The 21,413-nt window shown below is 37.0% G+C and overlaps 2 protein-coding genes across 3 annotated transcripts; both read right to left on the reverse strand.

Annotated features, from left to right (window-relative positions):
• Positions 1–1,533: 1,533 nt before the first annotated feature.
• Positions 1,534–9,700, reverse strand: scin (scinderin). The gene is made up of 16 exons (XM_026289171.1): positions 9,414–9,700; positions 7,217–7,371; positions 6,615–6,776; positions 5,451–5,600; positions 5,155–5,247; positions 4,904–5,036; positions 4,728–4,816; positions 4,247–4,462; positions 3,859–3,995; positions 3,679–3,769; positions 3,328–3,498; positions 2,928–3,105; positions 2,703–2,824; positions 2,422–2,499; positions 2,213–2,273; positions 1,534–1,974 (listed from the first exon to the last, which is right to left on the reverse strand). The coding sequence occupies exons 1-16, from the start codon at positions 9,604–9,606 to the stop codon at positions 1,805–1,807; spliced, it is 2,199 nt and encodes a 732-aa protein (XP_026144956.1). The 5' UTR covers positions 9,607–9,700; the 3' UTR covers positions 1,534–1,804.
• A 5,700-nt stretch (positions 9,701–15,400) lies between these two features.
• LOC113119589 (transmembrane protein 106B-like) lies at positions 15,401–20,942 on the reverse strand. 2 transcript variants are annotated; one of them, XM_026289172.1, is made up of 8 exons: positions 20,825–20,942; positions 19,529–19,730; positions 19,324–19,387; positions 19,009–19,168; positions 18,433–18,573; positions 18,301–18,350; positions 18,148–18,201; positions 15,401–16,513 (listed from the first exon to the last, which is right to left on the reverse strand). In XM_026289172.1, exons 2-8 carry the CDS (start codon positions 19,719–19,721, stop codon positions 16,384–16,386), a joined length of 792 nt encoding a protein of 263 aa, XP_026144957.1. In that variant the 5' UTR covers positions 19,722–19,730; positions 20,825–20,942; the 3' UTR covers positions 15,401–16,383. The 2 variants fall into 2 exon arrangements, with proteins under 2 accessions (XP_026144957.1, XP_026144958.1); XM_026289173.1 differs by having other exon boundaries at positions 19,529–19,733; positions 20,825–20,925.
• Positions 20,943–21,413: the final 471 nt, after the last annotated feature.

Genomic DNA, 21,413 nt, shown 5'->3' on the forward strand with positions numbered 1-21,413 from the left:
CCATTGACTCCCTCTGACAAGGCATTGATGAAATTAATAGTTGGATGTGCAAGAACTTTCTTCAGTTAAACAAGAAAAAAAGTCAGTGCATTTGGAAACAAAGATTAATATTTCAAGGTGAATGCATACATTGAGTCTAGGGGTCAAACAACTAAAAATCAAGTCAGGAATCTTGGTGTGATTCTGGAGACAAACTTTAGTTTCAGTAGTCATGTCAAAGCGGTAGCTAAATCAGAATACTATCATTTAAAAAACATTGCAAGAATTAGATGTTTTGTTTCCAGTCAAGACTTGGAGAAACTTGTTCATGCCTTTATCACCAGCAGGGTGGACTATTGTAATGGGCTCCTCACCGGCCTTCCCAAAAAGACCATTAGAAAGCTGCAGCTCATCCAGAACGCTGCTGCCAGGATTCTGACTAGAACCAGAAAATCTGAGCATATCACCCCAGTCCTCAGGTTCTTACACTGGCTTCCAGTTACATTTAGGATTGATTTTGAATGTACTTTTAATCGTGTATATAAGTCACTAAATGACCTAGGACCGAAATATATTGCAGATATGCTCACTGAATATAAGCCTAACAGAGCACTCAGATCACTAGGATTGAGTCAGTTAGAAATACCAAGGGTTCACACAAAACATGGGGAGTCTGCCTATAGTTACTATGCCGCCCGCAGTTGGAATCGGCTTCCAAAAGACATCAGATGTGCTAAAACACTAGTGACATTTAAATCTACACTCAAAACCCATCTGTTTAGCTGTGCATTTATTGAATGAGCACTGTGCAATGTCCGAACTGATTGCATATTTTTACTGGGGTTTTTTTTTTTTTTTTATTTTTTAAAAACATTTTCTTTTTTAAAAATTCATTTTAAGTAAGTACATTTCTTTATAATTTTAAAAGTTTTAAAATTGCTTGTTTTATTATTGTTATTATTTTCCTTAATTATTATTTTACTTTAATTTATATAAAGCACTTTGAATTACCATTGTGTACGAAATGTGCTATATAAATAAACTTGCCTTGCCTTGAAACAAACTACAGTCGATACATTTTTATTATTATTATTAGTAGTAGTAGTAGTATTTTTGGCCACAACTGTAACCAGTTAATCATAACCAATCTTGTAAAATTGATTAACTAAAAGTACAAGTATTTGATCCTTCTTTAATGACTTTAATTATGAGTGTATCATGCACTTGACCAGGCCATTTAGTTGCCCACGTACAATGCATCTTCATTGAAAGCCCTCAATACACATTTAACCATCGTTCCAATATTCACTGAGTAATTATATTGAAGATGCATCAGCCTGTGCAGGATGGTTTTAAAATAATATTACAGCATTTTATCCCGCTACTTCCAATTTGCTTGTACCAAAAAAAGTACATATTTTCAAATAGTTCATTGGGTGTGATGAAATTTTAACACTGAAATGTACATTTCTTTAATTATAATCAGTGTGCTTATATGATATGCATAGTGTTCCTGGAAGTATCAGTTGGCACGTGATTTTTGACTGAGACAAGACATTTTTTTTATGTATTAATTATTTTATTGTATGTTTTGAAATCATGCTTATTGAAATCCAGAGCAGATATATAAATCTGTCGAAACAAATTAAAGAGAAATACACAACTTTTAGATCTGATGTATGTTGAGTATCTTTACATGTTGGACATATGGTATATTTTTAGTATATTAATGGAATAGTCCAATTCCGCTTGTCATGCCTCAGTAACAGCTTTCTGTTTTATCATTCCAGTCAAGTCTATTGACTTTAGGACTTTCAGGATTTCACTAAACCTGCAGTGATTGCACTGCTCTTGCCATGAGGTCACTGTCCCATCGAGAGGCATCCCACCCCAGGAACCAGCCGGTGAAAGTAGGGGGCTCGTGTCCCTGCTTTACCACCACAACAGATGTCTCCTTGTCCCGACCTGATGGGTCCGTCTCAATGTAGGTCTTTGCTGCAAAGGTACAAATACTTATTCAAAAATATGTATGACTACGTTTATTAGTTTACAAAGAGAGCACATCATCATTCATGATTTTACATAACATAATTTAAAATATATATTTTGCATGTGAGAATAATGTGGTTTGTTCTAGTATGCTGCTGAACCTGTTAAATTTAAAGGGGTTTCTGTTTTTTATTCAGATTATGAAGAAACCCATTTTAAGGGATGTGTGCCTGAGACACCTCACCAGATTTTACAGACTCAGTCCTCTCCACCTCATTGGCATCCTTTCCAATCCACACAAACACCTGAGAGATGAAATCAAGGATCAGTGGCACACGCTAATCCATGAAAGTCAGGAGATATCTTTGAAGGCTAAAATAAATCTAATTAGAGACACCTGCTGTCTTTTGAATCTTAGAGATAATCTCGGAGGAAGTCATAAAGAAACATCACCTGTTCCCAGACATCCAGTAACATGACGTCATCCTCTGCCAGGTCATCTTGGTTAAACTCACCAGGTACTTCTTCAATCTATAGTTTTAAGATGCATGTTTAGTGCCCAAACAACAGTTTGCCAGTATCTATCAGTATCTGAGCAGTTAACACAGGAAGCCAAGACATATTTTACATTTTAAGCATAGATCCCAATCCAAAATTTGTATTCAAAGCAAAAACTTAATGTGAAACTGAACTGGACTTGGGCTCTCTCTTATCCGGGTCTATAGGATACTCACAATGAACTTTCCACTTTTGTTGGAGCAGGCGAACAGGCGGGGAGGATGTGGTATAGATTTGCTCTCCAACATCTCAGACGTCTGATACTCCATCTTTCCACCCAGAGCTTCCCAGAAGTCCTCTTTCAATGGGCAACAAGTATGTAAAGGTTAAAAGATGTAAATGTCATCAGTAACCCCTGTAACTCCTACCAATGAATTGAATCTATTGCGCATTGGCCATACCTGGCTCGTTTCCTTCAGTAACTGGTTTGGCATTGCACTTAAGTTTCTCACTCATGTACTTTGCCCCTCGTTCCTCTTCCTCACTGGCCCCCTTCCCCTTCCACAAGTACCCATCCCCCTCGGGTAACTTCAGAAGGTAGGCATCATTGCTGTTCAAATTTAATGCTTTAGCATCTACCTGTTAGACCACAAACCAACACACTCAAGGGACATATCTAAATTGAAGTTACACTTAAAAAACAGGTCAGCTTAACCAAAGATGAACACTTTTTTGGACCATCAAGCAGATCTCCACCACCTTGCACTTGATGATCAACCAGTCCTATTCAGAATGACCAGGATTGGTCCAGCTCAGGACTTTTCATGTTTCTGGGCATTGAGTTTATAAACCAGGACTCGCCTCACAAATCCGTGTAATGGTGCCCAGGTTCTTGCGCACTTGAAAGAGACGGGTTGGAGGTACGGGTGCCTGTCCTCCCTTTCTAGAAGTCCCGTTCTTGTACACGATCAGAGGCTTTTCTTTGAAGAGGCTCAGCAAATGAGGTGGTTCCTTTCCTTGAGTCACTCGCACCTGAATGGACATGGGATGGGGAACCATGATAAGACAGCAACTCTAGCCTAGTTGTGTCTTCTTCTAGATTTTCCAGTCAGGGCTGCTGGACATCTTTGAAGCCCTACTTATCTAGTTCATAATCCAGCCCCAGTTACAGTCAGCAAATTAGTATATAGATAAAATTCAAATCCCACTCACCTGAACAGCTTTTCCTCCCAGCGAACGGTCCAGTTCAACGGTGAGAAAGGCTGAAGCTGTCAGTTCATCTATTGTGCTGCTGGATCCTTGCCTGAGGGTGGAAGCATAGAGCGATAAGCCTAATTTGATTCTTTTTGTGTGTGATTTGACTCCCCCTCTGGAAACTTCTATGAGGCGTACCAGGTGTAAATGATTTCTCCTCTGGTGTAGGTATATAAAATGATATAGCAGTCCCCTCCATAGAACTGGCCATATGTCTCTGGGTCAACAGGAACCTTGGTATCACCTGTGGTGCTACCACACTCCACCCTCCAAATCTGTGAAACAAGACCAGATTAAGAATATCTATCAATTATATTTACATGTTGGGACAGGTGGATTTCATCCTGTGAAAGATATATAACAATCTGTAATTGCTTTGAAATGATGTCCTCTTAAGGTGCTCTCAAATAGAGGTCACTTTTTGGGTCAATACAGTGAATCCATGTGACCAACTGGAACCCAGTTTAGAACGCCAGTATAATTGAACTTATCCAATATCTCTGATCTTTTGTATGCAAATTGTTACCTGTGTTTTTCCAGTGCCATTGTCAACCATGTTGTACTGAGCAGCCATGTGATTAGACTCGTGCAGCTTGGAGGCATTAAACTCTTCTTGCTTAATCTTGGCGATCCGCTCAGTGACATACACTCGGCCAAGACCCTCAGCCTGGTCCTTCTCTTTCCAGGTTTTGAAAAACTGCTTAAAGATGGGCGTCTCTCCACCCTCTGGAAGGACCTGGATCTGTGTGCAGAGACAAAAAGACCTGGGTGACCCAAATAATACTATACATGTTCCCTGTCTGAAAAAAAGTGCTCAAATTTTATCTTTTAGGCATACAACATCTTGGAGCAATCATCTACCCCTGATGTACCCTTAAGGTACTACAAAGAACCTTCCAGTACTGTTCCTGGAGGGTTGACGTCCTGCAGATTTTGGCTCACTCATTCAAGTGAATGTAATGTAAACAATGCTGCAAAACATATACACAAATCTAATGTTTCTGAACCTGGGTGTTGGCAGGATATCCCATCTGCTTAATGAAGCCCTCAGCTGTTTTCATGGCCTCCTTCCTTTCGTCTGGATTTGCGTTGCGGCCTAGATCATCAAAAAATATAAAGTGAAGGAATCTCAGTAAGATTAGTTCCACAATTACTTAATTTAACGGATTCAGTTTACCAATACCTTTCCACACGAAGATCATTTTGCTTTTTCCATGGTCCAGAATGAAGCATTCCTCAGACAACAGGTCACTCTGGTTAAACGGATTTTCATCTGACACAAGCGACACTTGCATTTTCCCAGTTGCATCTGATACCTGTTAAGTGCAGTTGAATAATATCCTGTTACATTTACATTGTGCATGTGTCTGTGTGCATGTCTCTATTAGATTTTGCATAAAGATTAATTAAACTGAAGTTTATAGACTCGTCTACCATGTAAAGTTTGGCCATTTTCCTGTTTGACATGTCTGCAACCACATCCTCATTATCGTCACCTTCAGGGATTTCAGGCTTCTCACCGAGAACCTGTGATGTGCAAAGACAAGGTCTGAAAATGTCAAACCTTCCAGCTTAACCGGATATCCCATAGCAAACATTGGTTCAACTGTAAAATTCTTAGTGATGAAAGATACAAATAAGCTCTTTTAAGTACTTCTAGATGCTTAAGATTGTATTCCATGCAAATTCATCCATACTTAAGATGTTTGATGGGCGGTTTTATTTGATACCTCAGTCATTGCTGAAGGCTCATGTCCTTCCTCTATAACCTCCAGCTGGGCTCGTCCGTTCCTCTCGTTGTCTCGGATGCCAGTAGCTACCTGTGCAGCTTTGAGGCGCTCAAACTTGTTGCACTTAGACCCACACCACTGGTAGATCGTCTGTTTCAGAAAGAGGTTTAATTAATTGTGATCCTAGCATGTCTAGCAGACTTCTTAGGAAAACATTGGCCTCTGTTTTGTTCTTGGTAATTATGTCTGTGACACAATTTCTTAAGAAATCTTTTTTACCACCTCTACCTTTGAAAATGTTACCATATAGTTGTTTTTACACTGTCATTGTGGAAAGGTATCAGACAGAAAGTGTCTGTTCTGTTTATTTGACTGTGGTCTGCAAGTTCCTTTGGAGAAGTGAGAAAGCACTCAGCACTAAGTGTGCTGTCAAATACTTTAGTCATTTGGTATTGTCGCGTTTAATCTTCCTGCAAACTGTAACTCATCAGCAAGAGCCTGTTAGCAATTTAAAAAAATGCTTTGTTGTTAGGTGTGAGATGTGGCTCAGCCCTTGTGCTCTCACAACATTTGCTACACTGTATGTTGACTGTCAGTAAATTGACAGGAATCCAAATCAATCAAACCCACCCGAAGTGCATACAGAGAGGAAATTAAATACTCTCAGCACAAGTGAACCAGCCAGTTATTGTTTATGGAAAATGAAGTGTAATACATGACATTTCTTTAGAGTAATAAAAAACTGTAAGGTTTGAAGGGAGAAAAAGTTTGTAGAGTAATACTCAAAAAATGAATTTGGTAAGTCATTTAGCAATCAAAGGTGATGGTGTTTAAACACTGCATAGTATTTTGCAATGAATTTTATTATCTTTAGCTTGAAATTACTTACGTTTCACAAAAGCTATTGATTTCAGAGGACTCAGAATACAGTGCATAAGTTATTATGTGTGTGGATGTCTTTTTATACATCAACAGCTGCGGTTTTCCATTTTCGCTGTGGAAAAGTGCAGTGTAGACATTTTGCTAAATAATTCCATGGATGCTCCATGGGAAGAAAAAAAAAAAGTCTAAACATGCGTTTGGAGCGACATGAGGGTGAATGAGGTTTAAATATCCTATTAAAAAGACTAACACAGTCGCTTGTATGTTTGTTGCAGATCTTACCGCTCCCAGATCAACTATGAAGCAGTCACCATTGTTGAAACTGGCCCAGGCGAGAGGCACTTCTGTGGCCCGGACAGTGCGCCTGCCCTTGATGTGGAAGAGTCGGCGGGCACTAAGATCATTGGTGACCACGTGATGAAACCCTGATGCCACACCTCCGGCCTGAAAAGGTTGGAAAATATTTTTTAAAACGTTCCTGCTCTTTCTTCTGGTTTTTCCATTTATAAACCCGTGAGTCATTTTCATTCTGAGGCCAATTGCAACATTGAGGAGTTGAATGCCCCCAAACACATGCTGTGACACAACATCCCCTCAGACCATGCATGTTTGTGAAAAACATAAGGTCCTATGTACACTAGGAAGGTATTGGAGTAGCAGGTTTTACCTCACCCAGATTGTAAACAAAAAGACTAATCCTACGTTTGCACTGTGAAGTCTAAGAAACATTTTCAGTACAGCAGAAACTGTAAGTCTTTCCATCAGTTTAAACAGTAGCTTTATGGTATCCTAAGATCGGCCTGAAGTAAAGTGAAGAATAATACGCCGTTGTGCGTCAAATTGCCGTCAAGAGTAGGTCTAGAGGGTTATAAACTGTCTCAAACCTTATATGTGATCCCGCCTTTGAAGTAGCTGGTGAAGTTGGTGGACTCGAAACCTTGGAGTTCACGGTACTGGACCGGTTTTCCTCCCAGGTAGTCGTCCATCTGAGTGGTAAAGATGACTGCCGCTGTACTTTCATCCTGGGTACATTCCTTACCTACAAAGAGAGAAAGAAGGATCTTTTAGGTTTTTAGATTCAGGGAACACTCCACTATTTTGAAAATAGGCTCATTTTCCAACTCCCCTAGAGTTAAACAGTTGTGTTTTACACTTTTCGAATCCATTCAACCGATCTCTGGGTCAGGTGGGTCTGGCACTTTTAGCTTAGCTTAGCATAGATCATTGAACCTAAATTAAATTAATTAAATTGAATTCATGCATTTAGCAGACGCTTAGCGACTTACAGTGCATTCAGGCTATCAATTTTTACCCGTATCATGTTTTCCCGAGGAATCGAACCCCCAACCTTACACAACTTTTCATCTTCCGTCAGTCTAAGTACACAATGTAACTACAGAAGAGTCAAGTTTTAAATAGGAAAAATATAAGAACTCTTTGGTGATTTTTGAACAGTCTAATCAGATTCAATGATCTATGCTAAGCTAAGCTAAAAGTGCTTCCGTCAGACCCGAAGATCGGCTGGATGGATTAAAAAACGGTAAAACACAACTTTTTAACTCTAGGGGAGTTGGAAAATGAGCCTATTTTCAAAAAAAAATTGGAGTGTTCCTTTGTTAAGCGATAGTTTTTTTACTCGTACACTTTCAGTTAATCAGCTGCATAAACATTGCATTTGCAAACCACATTGAGCTGTTTGTTTTCACACTAAATGATGACTGATATACAAAGTGTTTATTCACCCAGCATACATTTTTACACTTTAAAGCCTGCTGTGTTAGCTGTTGCATGTGACCATAGATGTGTTGTCGGAGGTAAAAAGCCTGTTCATTTTGAAGTAGTCTTTTTTTAGGGTAAATGACTTGGCAAGAAAGGCACGATGGGCAGAAACATCATTAAGGAATCCATTTGCATTGGAAGTGCTTAATGATTTATAATGGAAGCTGTTGTCTGTGTGTGTTTGTGTGTGTGTGTGTGTGTGTGTGTTTGGTTCTAGTCACAAATACACTCAAGGGCAGATCATCTGTGATATTGACAGTTCTGAAACATCTAATGGAGTAAAGGAAGTGCTTTCTCTCAGCAGAGGAAGGACACTTTATTAAGTGCACATGGTTTCCGGCAACTAAATGGCTTCTAAAGTTCTGTGATCTTCTTTGAGCAAACTGGTGACATTAACATAACTTTAAAGTCATATTTTTCTTGTAGACTTTGCCATAGAAAATCTTCATGAGCTTCCTGTTTTCTGATCTTTTGCAACCTGACCACAGAAGTTGTTTTTTTGAAATCGCTGTGACAGCTTTTTAGAGCACTATGCCTGAGGCATCGCCAGTAAAAAAGGTCAAATTATGCTATTTTAAGAGATTTATTAATCTAGATCTATGTCACATTGAAACTCTGCATCATTTCCTGTTTTATGTTCTGCATCTTTTTTACGTATGTTGGCTGGACCGCATGACTTGTTACTCAGTAAAGCTTTTTTGTTTGCTTGTTTGTTAGAAATTAGCATTAAAATACTATTTTCATTTATGAATTCAGAAATTAAAAACATGCTCATTATACAGAAGGTGAATAAATGAAAGTCCATTATTAACATCAGGTGACCCAGTATACCCATGTCTGAGAATAAACTTTACAACCTTCACGATTAAAAGTGTTATTTTATAGGGGCCATATACTCTGCTTTGCTCCGTCTATCTGCTAGCTTGTTTACAATGAACACATCTGAGTATCAGTCAGTTAATTTGCCCTAGTCTTTCCTCAACCTTTTAAATAGTGACTGCGATTTCTTTTTATTTATTTTATTTTATTTTTTTATTATTATTATTTTTATATTTTTTTTTTATAACATTGAAATCATTATCCATGCAGTTCTGGAATAGTTTGCGAATACAATTTGACCGTACTAATACCCCATTGAATATATAGGTTCTTGTCAAGCTACTGAGATTAGTCATTTTACTTTTTAAATCCATAGTCACATGTAATATTAAGTAACAGAAAATATTCTACATAGTACATATATAAAAAGTTGATTCGAAAGACCTATGCTCTTTTATAAATGACAGGAAATGCAATGCTTACCCAGCCAGTAATGCAGATCGTAGAAGCACGAGTCCTTCTGTTTGACCGTGTGGAGTACCAGGTAGGCATCACCTATATAGAAGCTCCCATGTAAGTTTTCAGGCACGGGGGCCAGTTCCAGCTTTTCAATTCTCCATATCTGTAGACCTGGGCGCTTGCCAGCCTGCTCAAACTCTTTGTGGTGAAGCCCCATGACTGAGAGAAGTCGGATGCAGATGTGGTGAGAGACAGACAGTGTACCTCAGTGGTCTGACAGCACTGAATCAATGACAGCCGTGTGCAGATGTCTCCACTGACACTTTACATGGGCGTGTTCAGTAGTTAAACACATAGAGAGAGAGAGAGAGGAGAGAGAATAAAAAGTTGAGTAATATATGAGCAGTTGTTTTATTGCATTTCCCAACTGCAGCTCTTATAAAACCATATTAAATATATACTCTGATGAAAATGAAATGAACAGAAAGTGCTCTCTAATGTGATGCACAGAAACTGTTGAGTAGTAATAGTTAAGTGAAGAACATATGACGTGAAGTTTGTTTCCATTTCGAAGGGGAATTGAATAAAAGTACACGAGTAGCTAGTAGTAGATGAGACACCGTCACAGCTCATTTTCATCAGTATTGGAGATTGATCATAAAATAGGTTGAAAAAGTTCAGCTGCAGCTGGAAAAAGGTCATTCAGTGAGATGGGTGGTGTTGAGGTTAAATTAGGTTTGGTAGAAAATGTATTTTAAAAAATTAAATAAAAACACAGGAAAAAACAACAATTTAGAGCAGGGTATGTTATATGAAAGGTCTCAGTCTGAACAAGAAACAAGCAGTTAATTCATGTAGTAAATCCTTCACTGACACATGGTTTACCCATGTGACTAAAAGGAAACATTTGCTAGTTTTTAGTGCAGCATCTCTCAGGAAGTCAAGGGTGTGACTGTCGTGTACTGTTTGCTGCCATCAAAGAGTGTCCCTCTGGTCCTTGGCAGTGGATAGTGGTAAACCTGTGTGAACAAATCATCTATTATTTAATAGTACTTTATTCAAAATGGTAAAAAAAGACACCCAACAGAGCCTCCAACAAGCCAGGTATTTTAATGATAAGGGATAACTCCTTGGTGAGGAGAGAAACGAGCTTTACTTGTCATTTCAAGCCACATTATGTAAATACAGTGGCATGCAAAAGTTTGGGAACCCCTTGCAGAATCTGTGAAAATTTGAATAATTTTAACAAAATAAGAGAGATCATACTAAATGCATGTTGTTTTTTATTTAGTACTGTCCTGAGTAAGATATTTTACATAAAAGATGTTTACATTTAGTCCTCAACACACACAAAAAATAAGAAATAGCTGAAATCATTAAAATAACCCCATTCAAAAGTTTGGGAACCCTTGGTTCTTTGCATATCTGAACCCTTTCCAGCAGTGACTGTATGATTTTGAGATACATCTTTTCACACTGAAACAAGATGCATTAAGAGCTGGGGGGTGAAAACCAAGATTAGACTTTTGAACACAAAGAAGATGTCCAAATATTTCTTATTTTGTTGAAATATAATTTTTGTAAACAACAGAAAATACTTGTATGTTTCCAAGAAGACAAATTAAGAACAATTTACCTTGATCTTCAAATTCCAAAAGTTTTCACCCCCAGCTCTTAATGCATCTTGTTTCCTTCTGGAGCATCAGTGAATGTTTGAATCTTTTTAAATAGTTGTGTTTGAGTCCCTCAATTGTCCTCAGTGTAAAAAAAAAGGATCTCAAAATCATACAGTCACTGCGGGAAAGGGTTCAAATATGCAAAGATGCTGGAAAACTGAAGAATCAGGACCTGAAGGATTTTTCTGAAGAACAGTTCTCAGTTTCTGTTCAGAACAAACAAGGGACTCATGCACAACCATCACAAAACAGAAAGACAGTCTTGGATCATCCAGGTAACAGCACAAAGTATTAAGAACTAAGGGTTCCCAAACTTTTGAATGGGGTTATTGTAATAATTTCAGCAATTTTTTTCTTCATGTGGACTATATGCATACATATTTTATGTAAAATATTTTACTCAGGACAGTACTACATAAAAAAATTACATGCATTTAGTATGATCTCCCTTATTTTTTGAAAAATATTCAAATTTTCACAGATTCTGTAGCATATGAGATGTATATTGAAAAGAAGAAACTCTCTATATACCAAATCAACTTGTCAGTTCAAACTATCACAGACTATTACCCAACAGCATGAACTAAAATATTTTATATATAATGAAACTTTTAGAATCTATAAAAAAAGAATAAATCCTGCACACTATCAGTAATTATGTTTATACTTTACCTGTTTACTTTATATTTTAAAAAAGTCCAGCTTCAAGTCATGTTTCACATGTCTTAAATCTTAAATAATTTTTAATGAAAGGCCTTATACTTTGCTGAAAAGTATAAACTTTTCGGTTGCACTTTATTTTACAGTACGTGTACTTCCATGTACTTGTAGTGTACTTACAGTGTATTTATCTAAGACAGTTCTGGTAACACAAGGTAACTACATGGGGTAGGGTTAGGTTAAGGGGTAGGTACAGGGTTAGTACCTAGTTATTACATAGTTATTGAAATTACTATAATAAGTACATAGTTTGTACATGAGAAACAGGACTGTAAAATAAAGTGCTACCAACTTTTCAATCAGATTACATAAGGCATATAGTAGATTGTGGACGATTGTTTTTTTTCTTTTCAGCAAAGTTTTCATCTTGTAACCTAGCGGCCTTAGAAATGAGTTTGTCAAATATGAAATAGTACAGACTTTATAGGGTTAAAAGACATTTTAATACTGATATCAGTATGATGGTAATAGCCTTTCATCATTGCACCCAGGTGACACTGTTCTCATGAAATCATTTGGGAAAAATAGTTAAGTAGTGAATTTGTATTGGCTTCTTTTTAGCAACTGGTTCATTTCTAACAAAGGGACCGTTTCAAATATGTAGACCCACAAGAGTGAGAGAGCTCGTTTAAACTGTATTAGTGAATGACTGGAGGAGTTTCTAATGTAAAATGAAACCTTTCCACTGGGATTGAGGGGACTGTGCTGAGGAACGCCTTTTCACTGTTCCTGATCTACTAAACACTTTTAGCGGGTGAAAAGTTTTCTATTTAACATTTAAATATATGATTATATAAATGATAACTAAATGTCTAACAATTTAAGTTTAAAGTTGCATCTGTTGTTGTGTGTATAACCGGATATAGAGTGACTCAAAGAGTGTTGTTTTCTGTATCCGCTTTTCTGTTCAATTTATCAGCTGTTGCAGCAAACAGATATGTCACATGGCCACATTATCTGTGCATTACCCATGAAGCAATTTATGGGTCATTTATGGGAAACGAGAGTGTTATGCACTATACAGTTCATTGCATCATGCACTAAAGATGTCTATTTATTTATGAGATTCTGGTTATGTGTTGATAAGATCACATTTGCTTCTGGTAGATGACCAGGTTTTCTCTTTTGGCAGGGACACAGCTGCATTTACACTTATAGCAACAAACAAAACAGGCAGCTTTTGCTTCTGCACACACCTTTTTTTTTTTTTTTTTTTTTGCAGCATTAAGAAACTGAATGCAACAACTTGTCATGAGTTAAACATAACCTTGCATCACACCGTGAAACCAGTAAACAACATGTATTCAAAGGAATTTTCCAAAACACCTAATTACAACTTTAGTCCAGGCAATAGTATCAGTGTTATTGAGTAACACAGAAAATCTTTTCACGCTTATTGCAAAAAGAAGAAATAATTCTAGTTATGCATTTACAAAGAAATGTCTGGGTGAAGTTTTTGCCAAGTTATGCTTTACACATAGTTATGTTAAACTCCTTTTCTGGTGTTCTTGCATGAATATAGGCAAAGTTACCAGGTTTACATGATACATACATTTACATATTACATATAGCATTGCACAGACAAGACAATAAGTAATTACACAAAATCTCAGGCTGGCTCATATAATGCATATAGTTATGATACTTATGTGTATACAGTACTCCGTTGAGGCATAATCGCCCCTTAGAGTTCAGTTGTCTCCTCACTTGAAGCTCTGTCTCCATGACAACCATCATTTGAGGGATCTGTGCTTTGGACAGATCTGGGTCTCTGTGGATCTGTGAATGATAAAGCAAAGCCTCGTTCCTCCGCTGAAAATTTGATCACGTGCTAGAAACTCAACAGTGCCTTATGCAAATCCTCAGATAATGAAAACTATCACTCAAGGGGCCTGGGAGAATGCTCATGACTGCCTCTTGTGGCAAAACAGACACCGCTGCAAGTCATCTGGGATCAGATAAATAAATCATCAGGTTATGGTTATGAAGGACTGCTCTTCTTTATGTTCACATTTGCATCTAGCGAATGTAGATACACTGGTGGATCTCTGTAAAAGTGTACCAGGGCCTATAAACAATCCTGAAGATATGAAAAACCTCTGTTTAAAGAGACGAGCAATTGTGACACAATTATTGCAAGTGACTGTACAAGAATTATGCCTCTTATTGGCAATTCTGTCTCCATGACAACTATTGTGTAATCTGTCTATGCCCTTGATACATGGCTTTGTTGCTAGCTAATAAAAGCATGCTCCCTATTTGAAATGCCATTGTGTAAACTCTAAATAATGGTTACGGTAGGTGTTGGGGTTATGAAATAACACTAATTAGACGGTGGGTTATAATACCCAATTGTACATGATTACTTGCGCATTTCAGTTACAATCAATTCAGAGTTATTTGTGCATTTCAATTGCACATGTTGCTCTAACACTAACTGCTGAGTAGATACGGGTTTCCAGTCTTTCACAACCAGTCAGAATAAGTCAATAGTATAAGTGCATTTATTTCTAATCACACGTTTATATAATTATTGTAAAACGGTGGTGTTAAATATGTTAAGAAGTGGACTTTTAAAGGTATCTTTTAGTCGAGTGCTTTAGCAAGAGACTCAGGGTCCAGGTTTGCAGCAACATCGCACATGATGTTGCATTTCATGTTTTTCAACAAGCGTGGAAGGGATCGTTCAGACAAAAAATGAAAATTATGTAATTAATTCCTCACCTGCATGTCATTCTGAACCCGTCAGACCTTTGTTAATCTTCAGAACACACATTAAGATATTTTTGATGAAATCCGTGAGCTTTTTTTTTGAGCCTGCATAGACTGCAAGGGTCCTACCACAGTAAAGGCCCAGAAATGACATTGTTAAATTAGTCCATGTGACATCAGTGGTTTAAATGTTATCTTATGAATGTACAAGAAGACTTTTTGTGCACAAAGAAAGCAAAATAATGTCTATTCTTCCGTGACAGTCCACCTCTATTATCGAGAGTACCACGACGCACGTGTCAAGGTATTGTAAACTGCGCCTTGTTTACGAGCAGAGGAATGCACACACATCATGGTATGAATTCATTTTTTTGATTGCACACAAAAACATTCTCTTAGCTCCATAAAAATAAGGTTGACCCACTGATGTCACATGATGGACTATTTTAACGTAGTCCTTACTAGGTTTCTGTGCTTTGAATGTGATAGTTCTCTTGTGGTCTATGAAAGTCAGAAAGCTCTTGCATTTCATCAAAAATATAATTTGTGTCCAGATGAAGGAAGGTTTTACGGGTTTGAAACAACATGAGGGTAGGTAATTGATGACAGAATTTTCATTTCTAGGTGAAGTATCCCTTTAAGTTTCAGGTTGTTTCCTCTATCAAAGAGTTTACTTAGTCTTCTTAAAAAAATAAATTCAAATGGTCAAATAAGGTGATAAAAAATACATATTCATGCAACAAATGAATATATGTTTTGTTTTGTAAGTATGCATTGTGTGCTTTTATATAAAAATATTAACATTTTTCATCCGTGCAACATTATAATAAATAACTTGAATACATTTATTGAATTTGTAATTCTTATTCTCATAGTAAAAAAAAAAAAAAAAAAAAAATGAGCAAATGGGTCAAACCAGATTTATTTAATGGAAACCAGTCAGCATCATGTTATGTCAGCGTTTCTCTAAAGCAGTCCAAACCACTTTTCTCAAAAATCACAAGTGTTACATATAAACATGTACAGGTACATCAAGCCAGCGGTTGTTATGAACTGCATAAATGTTATGAAATAAAATAGACCACCTTTAAGCAAAAATAATCTATGAATCTTTTTTAAACATGATTAAAATGTTTAAAAATGTAAAGTTCCATTTGAGAAATGTTAAAAATGTTAGTAAAGTTCTTTCAATCAAAACGTCACATCTAGTTTATTAAGCAAATGTCTACATTTCTGTGAAATGCGTTTCAGTTCTGAACATGAGGGAATCTGAGTGAATGATCATCTCATACTATCTTCCATCATGCAAGCAGCCAGATGCTCTCAGATCCCAGTGATTGTTGTTTTACGTTATTAGTGCTTTATCAGTTTGCATTTAAAGGCAATTCCTCATGGAGAGATTATACAGATTATAACCTGAGAAACTCTGCATTACAAAATAAATAGACTGAAGCATTTTACTTTTCCCAACTTGTGCATCTACACTGATTGGTTTGGGTTAAGATTGATCCGGTCACTGAAATGCAAATTAATATTAGGTTCAAATTGATAGAAATAAATAACCTAAAGCACAGTTGGTCGTCAAATACATCCTTATTCACTTTAGAAAGGTTTTAAATACTATATGCAGTGCTTGAAAACAATGGAACTTCGTCAAAAATGAATTTGTAGTGTACCATTCAGTTTGGCAAAGTGAACTGGAATGAGAACTTCTGAGATCTAGCAATGTTCATATTGCTTGGAGAACACGGACAATAAAGTGCATCATTCGTGAATTGCCTGACATCTAGTGGGTAACTGGCAGAAGTGCAGTAAACACTCAACCAGTTTTGCCGAAACAATGACACATGGAGTGGAGCGGTGAGTGACGGGGGACCGGCTCAGCTCTAGCCTGCCAGAGGAGTATTCAGACTGTACTCATGCAGCGCAGTAGTGTTTCCTCCACAATCCACATACTGGTACATCTCCTGAGACACCTGCTCAGCGTGGCCGAAGTACACAGTAGTGACGGTTATCCTGCAAACCAACAAGCAAGCACATTAACCTGATGTTTTGTAGTCCAGTGTGTTAGGACATATGCTTATTGAATTTATTTATACATTTGCGTATATATTAATTTGTTTACATTATTTATAAATGTATCACTAAATTAAATATTTCCATTCCACTTTAATAGTGTTAAAAACCTGTAAATTTAAAGTAGTTGACCTGTGTGGAACACAAAAGAAGATATTTTGAAGAATGTTGGTAACCAAACAGATGCTACCAGCAACTGTTTGGTTCCCAACATTCTTCAAAATATCTTCTTTTGTATTCAACAGAAGAAAGAAACTTTTTGAACACTTTTGGAAAAACTTAAGAGCGAGTAAATTATGTCAATTTTTATTAATGTAAATGCAAACAAGAAGTGTTTTCTTTATTACTTATGTCAATTAGTTTATCAGTGTTTTTGACATAATTTTTTCATTAAAGGTACAGGTTGAAGGACCTGCCACTAGAGAGTGCACTATCAAAACAATAACAATCGTGTGGTTTGATGATGCTAAGACAAAGCGTGGAATGATGGGATTTGTTGTCTTCTACCCAAACGCTGATGGCCATCAATCAGACAGAAAGATTAATCATGGATTTAACGCGAATTCAATGATTTGCGCGAGTGGATTACATACAATGTCAATGCAAAGACGCGATCAGACTATGGATCAGACACGTCCTCGCGTGGGTCTAGAGACGCGATGCCCCACGTTTGGCGTGTATGCCCCATAATACTAATCTTGTTGATCGTAATAATAGCATACGTTTTCTGTAAAGATACGAATCAAAACAACTCAACTGTCGAGTAAAACACAAGCGAGGTCAGCATCTCTTTCTAGTTGAAGTTTGACGCGAAGCTACCGCATTTGTCCACGACACTGTTGTCATGTGTTTTCTACGTCAGTAAAGGCGGTAATAAAGGGTAACTAACATCACTGACAGGCGACTGCACTGCCCCGTGTCACTGTTTAGAATGGGAATTTTCTCATGATTTACAAGTAGTTGAAAACATTAGAGATATTGTTAGTAATCAGCTGGACAAAACAGTGGTTTTTGGGTATTTTACAGCAAAAATCTTACAAATTGTACCTTTAACGTTAAATAGCTGAGTTATGAACTCAACCAGCTACAAGGTGAATCACAACATTACAAACTTAGATCTGAAGCTAAAAAGTATTTGAAAATCCGCCAAAAAAGCAAGACTATGTACTTGACAGCTTTAATGAGGGAAATAACTACAATCCCATGAAGCGGCTTATATAATAAATACTTTAAATTAAATTAAATTAAATTCATATATTAAAACTATTGTTTAATGTTTTTATAGGTGTTCAGTGTGAATATAGAAACCATGTATACTTTTATTGCTCTCTCTTTCTCTCTCTCTATATATAAATATATATGTATGTGTATCTATGTGTGTGTGTGTGTGTATATATATATATATATTGTGTTTGTGTGTGTGTGTGTGTGTGTGTGTGTGTGTGTGTGTGTGTGTGTATAAATTATGTTAAACACAATTACTGTACATGTAAACATGGGGCTGATGGCTTCAACAAAACCATAAAACACTGATTAACAAACCTGTAGCTTGCAATGTTTTGCACAATACTTACTGCATCATAACCACAATGTTGTGCACCTTGATGCTCTGCAGGGTACAGTAATCACTGGAAAAAAGAGGAAGTTGAAAAGGTCTGCCAGGAAAAAAATATATATATTTACTATGTCTTATGTTTTCATGCATGATGAAAAGTGTGTAAACTTACTACATATAGCTCATTTCATCCGCAAGGGTGGTGGGCACCATGTAGTCAATCTGACAAGAAAACAGAAGTATTAAAAAAGAATGATCAATGTACATACCTATTTTTAAACGTCTATTTCTAATAAAGCTCTACCTGCTTCATATCCAGAGGGCCAATAGTGGTTATGTTGCTAATGCGGGTTTTTCCAATCACGGTCTTGGAAAACTGCACCTGGGCTGTGATGTTGGCCACGTCCACTGAGTAAAAGTTGTTGTTCGTAATATTCAAGGAGTTCTTTAAAAGAAAGAAAGAGAAATTATCATAATAAACTAAAGGACTTTTGCACAGATTTTTGCCCCGTTTTACATTCTGAAGTTGCCACAAGTTGCCAAACTTTTCTACAATTGTCTGCAAATTTTGGACAGTTGGACAACAATTGTGTAGTGTACAACATGCACAGACTCTGATTTTATAGCTTCAGACTATTAAATATAGCTTATACCTTTTAACACAGTTTTTAGTGTTTGATTTCCCCACTATTACCATTTTAAAAGCTGGCAAATGTGTGATGTCTAGCATTTTAAAATCTGTTCAGTATAGTGTATTCCAGCCTTAAACGACAACAGAATCGCCTTAATTGGGATCTCTTACATTTTCTTCTGAAGCAGATACACTGTTACAGTTTTAAAAACATCACTTATGCCATGTGTGTTTTCAGTGATAACTTACGGTGACATTGAGATACACAATGCGTTTGCTCTGGTCATAGGACACATAGACAGACTTCACTCCCACATAGTTGACATCAATGGAACGTGGGAAAAGAAAGAAGACAGCCAGGCTGGAGAGCAGCAGGCACACAATGACTGAAGCAGTCACATACAGCTTGCTGTAGGACATTTATAACAGAGATTTAGTCAGAGAGCCCAATCAGTATTCTATATCATAAAACAAATGCAAGCTCTATTATAGTTTCACAAAAAGGATTGATACTATCTGGTTTAACAAAACACATCAGGATAAATATCTTTCAAGGTTTCTTACGTTCTCCTTGGTCTCAGCCTCTGGTCGCTGTATGGGATCAGGGCCACCAGCTGATTTTCTTGGCCTGCATAAACACGTCACATTCTGTCACATGGTGTGCATTTTAGTGAGAGGTGACACTTCAGATCAGGTTACTTTTAAAACATTTCAACATTTAACAGGAACTCTCTAGACAAAGTGTTTTAAACTAAGTTTAGAAATGCACCTCGCGGGATCCTTCCGGTGCCTTGGCATGTGGGGCAGGTGACGCTGTCTCGGCCGGTGAACTCCACGTATGGGAACTGAGACACATCTCCCCCGTTCTTACTGTCATCGGTCTGCATGGGTGATGAGGTCAGGCTGTCCTTGCACTCATCATGACAGGTGTTCTTCGGCAGGTGGGAAAGAGTCTTCCCCATTTTTTACACCTGCTGATAAGAGCAAAATTTTAATACTGTATGGGTAAAAAAAAAAAAATCAGGGTTAAGAGCAGAATTACTTAAATGCTGTGCATATAAATACCACCAAAACTATTTGGAACAGAATATATAATAAATAAACAGAACAGAATTTTAATAGAAATAAAACGGAATCTTTAACAAGAATATGAAATATAATGAAACAGTGAAGAGAGTATCAATCTTTAGAAGAAAACAGAACAGAACTTTTAATGAAGAATCAAACAGAATACAACCTTCTAAGATTCTAAATAGAATCTTAAATGGGGAACTTAGAACAGAATATTTCAAATAGAAAATATTACAATATAATCTTTAGCAGAGAATCAAACACAACAGAATCTTCAATAAAGAATCGAATACAAGAGAAATTCCACGGTGAACTGGACAGAATCCAAATGAACCTTCAACAAGCAACGTTAATCGAAAGGAGTAAAATCTTTCATACAGGAACAGAATAGATTACTATTTAAGAGAGAAATAAATAGAACACAACCTTCATTTAAAACAGACATTTAATAGAGAATCAAATGGGATTGAACATTTAAATCAAACAGGGCCTTTAACGAAGAACTGAATAAAACAGACTCTTCAACACCATTGTGTCACGATCTCAGCTGAGATTCCTTATGGGAAAAAAAGACCGATAAACACATCATACCGTTACAAGCATATTAGCATAACCGATTCTTACATAGAATACATGAGGCAATATAACTAAAGAATATAAACACTGTGTCAGCAAGACATCGCTGTCCAAAACATTAGCCGTCATCACGTTTGGGATTTATGAAAGCTGCTGGACCTAAAGTCACGTGTCGTGTTTATGTTATTGGAGAAAGTGCGAAGTTAAAAAAGAAAACATGATAAAGAAGACCATTGGTAGGCCTGGACACACGAGCTCGTACACAAGCATAGCTAATAACCGGTTTGCTAAAAACAAAGCTAAGGTAAAGACGTAAGAGGCTTTTCTGTCGGAACCCGTTCATAAAACAATGCCTAAGATTTAAATGGGTTTGCCTCATACCAAATATGAAAATTTATGTAGAGGATTCTTTTGTTACCTGAACGAATCAATGTAAGTGAGCGCTTCGGTGGTCATGCAGTCGTCGTTTATCTTTTGCACTGACATGCGCACTGACACAGAATACTACTACAGCGAAGGCCAAAACTCATGAATATTGATACTTATGATCTTACAGCAAGTCAGGAAGGGCCACTGGACGAACGACGAGTACTGTAATAAAAATTAATGAACAAATCCTTCGCCTTAGATTGCTTGTAGGACCAACACCCTTACGAAATGTAATTTATGGTTCATTTGTGGTTACCACTGTTTAACTATAACCATGTGTGTGTGTGTGTGTGTGTGTGTGGGTGGTAAAACCAGTCTAAAACCCCTAGTTAAATAAAACATGTAGTAATGTAAAACAAAAAGGACTATGTTCCCTATTGCCTGCAATAAAAAAATAAAAGTAAAAACAAATAATTACTTTGCAAATGAACAAAACTATAATAACGTATGTAACTGCATTCATAGCCTATGTAGATATTTTCATGGGACATGCCTGAATGCAGAATGCAGTCATTTTGTGTGTTTGTGTCTAACACAGTGTCCCCTTACATATGTCCCCTTATATATGGGGAAATGAA

Source organism: Carassius auratus, chromosome 19, assembly GCF_003368295.1.
Source record: "Carassius auratus strain Wakin chromosome 19, ASM336829v1, whole genome shotgun sequence".
Lineage (NCBI taxonomy): Eukaryota > Metazoa > Chordata > Actinopteri > Cypriniformes > Cyprinidae > Carassius > Carassius auratus.

What these genes read in the sequence shown, in the direction of transcription:
- scin (XM_026289171.1), bottom strand. Translation starts at nt 9,606, where the DNA reads ATGGGGCTTCACCACAAAGAGTTTGAGCAGGCTGGCAAGCGCCCAGGT. An exon ending in TGGGAGGAAAAGCTGTTCAG is followed by an intron (nt 3,499 to 3,678) that starts GTGAGTGGGATT and finishes ATGTCCATTCAG; the next exon opens with GTGCGAGTGACTCAAGGAAA. An exon ending in ACAAAAGTGGAAAGTTCATT is followed by an intron (nt 2,500 to 2,702) that starts GTGAGTATCCTA and finishes TTAAAACTATAG; the next exon opens with ATTGAAGAAGTACCTGGTGA.
- LOC113119589 (XM_026289172.1), bottom strand. Translation starts at nt 19,721, where the DNA reads ATGGGGAAGACTCTTTCCCACCTGCCGAAGAACACCTGTCATGATGAG. An exon ending in AGGCTGAGACCAAGGAGAAC is followed by an intron (nt 19,169 to 19,323) that starts GTAAGAAACCTT and finishes AATGTCCTACAG; the next exon opens with CAAGCTGTATGTGACTGCTT. An exon ending in TTGTGTATCTCAATGTCACC is followed by an intron (nt 18,574 to 19,008) that starts GTAAGTTATCAC and finishes TTTCTTTTAAAG; the next exon opens with AACTCCTTGAATATTACGAA.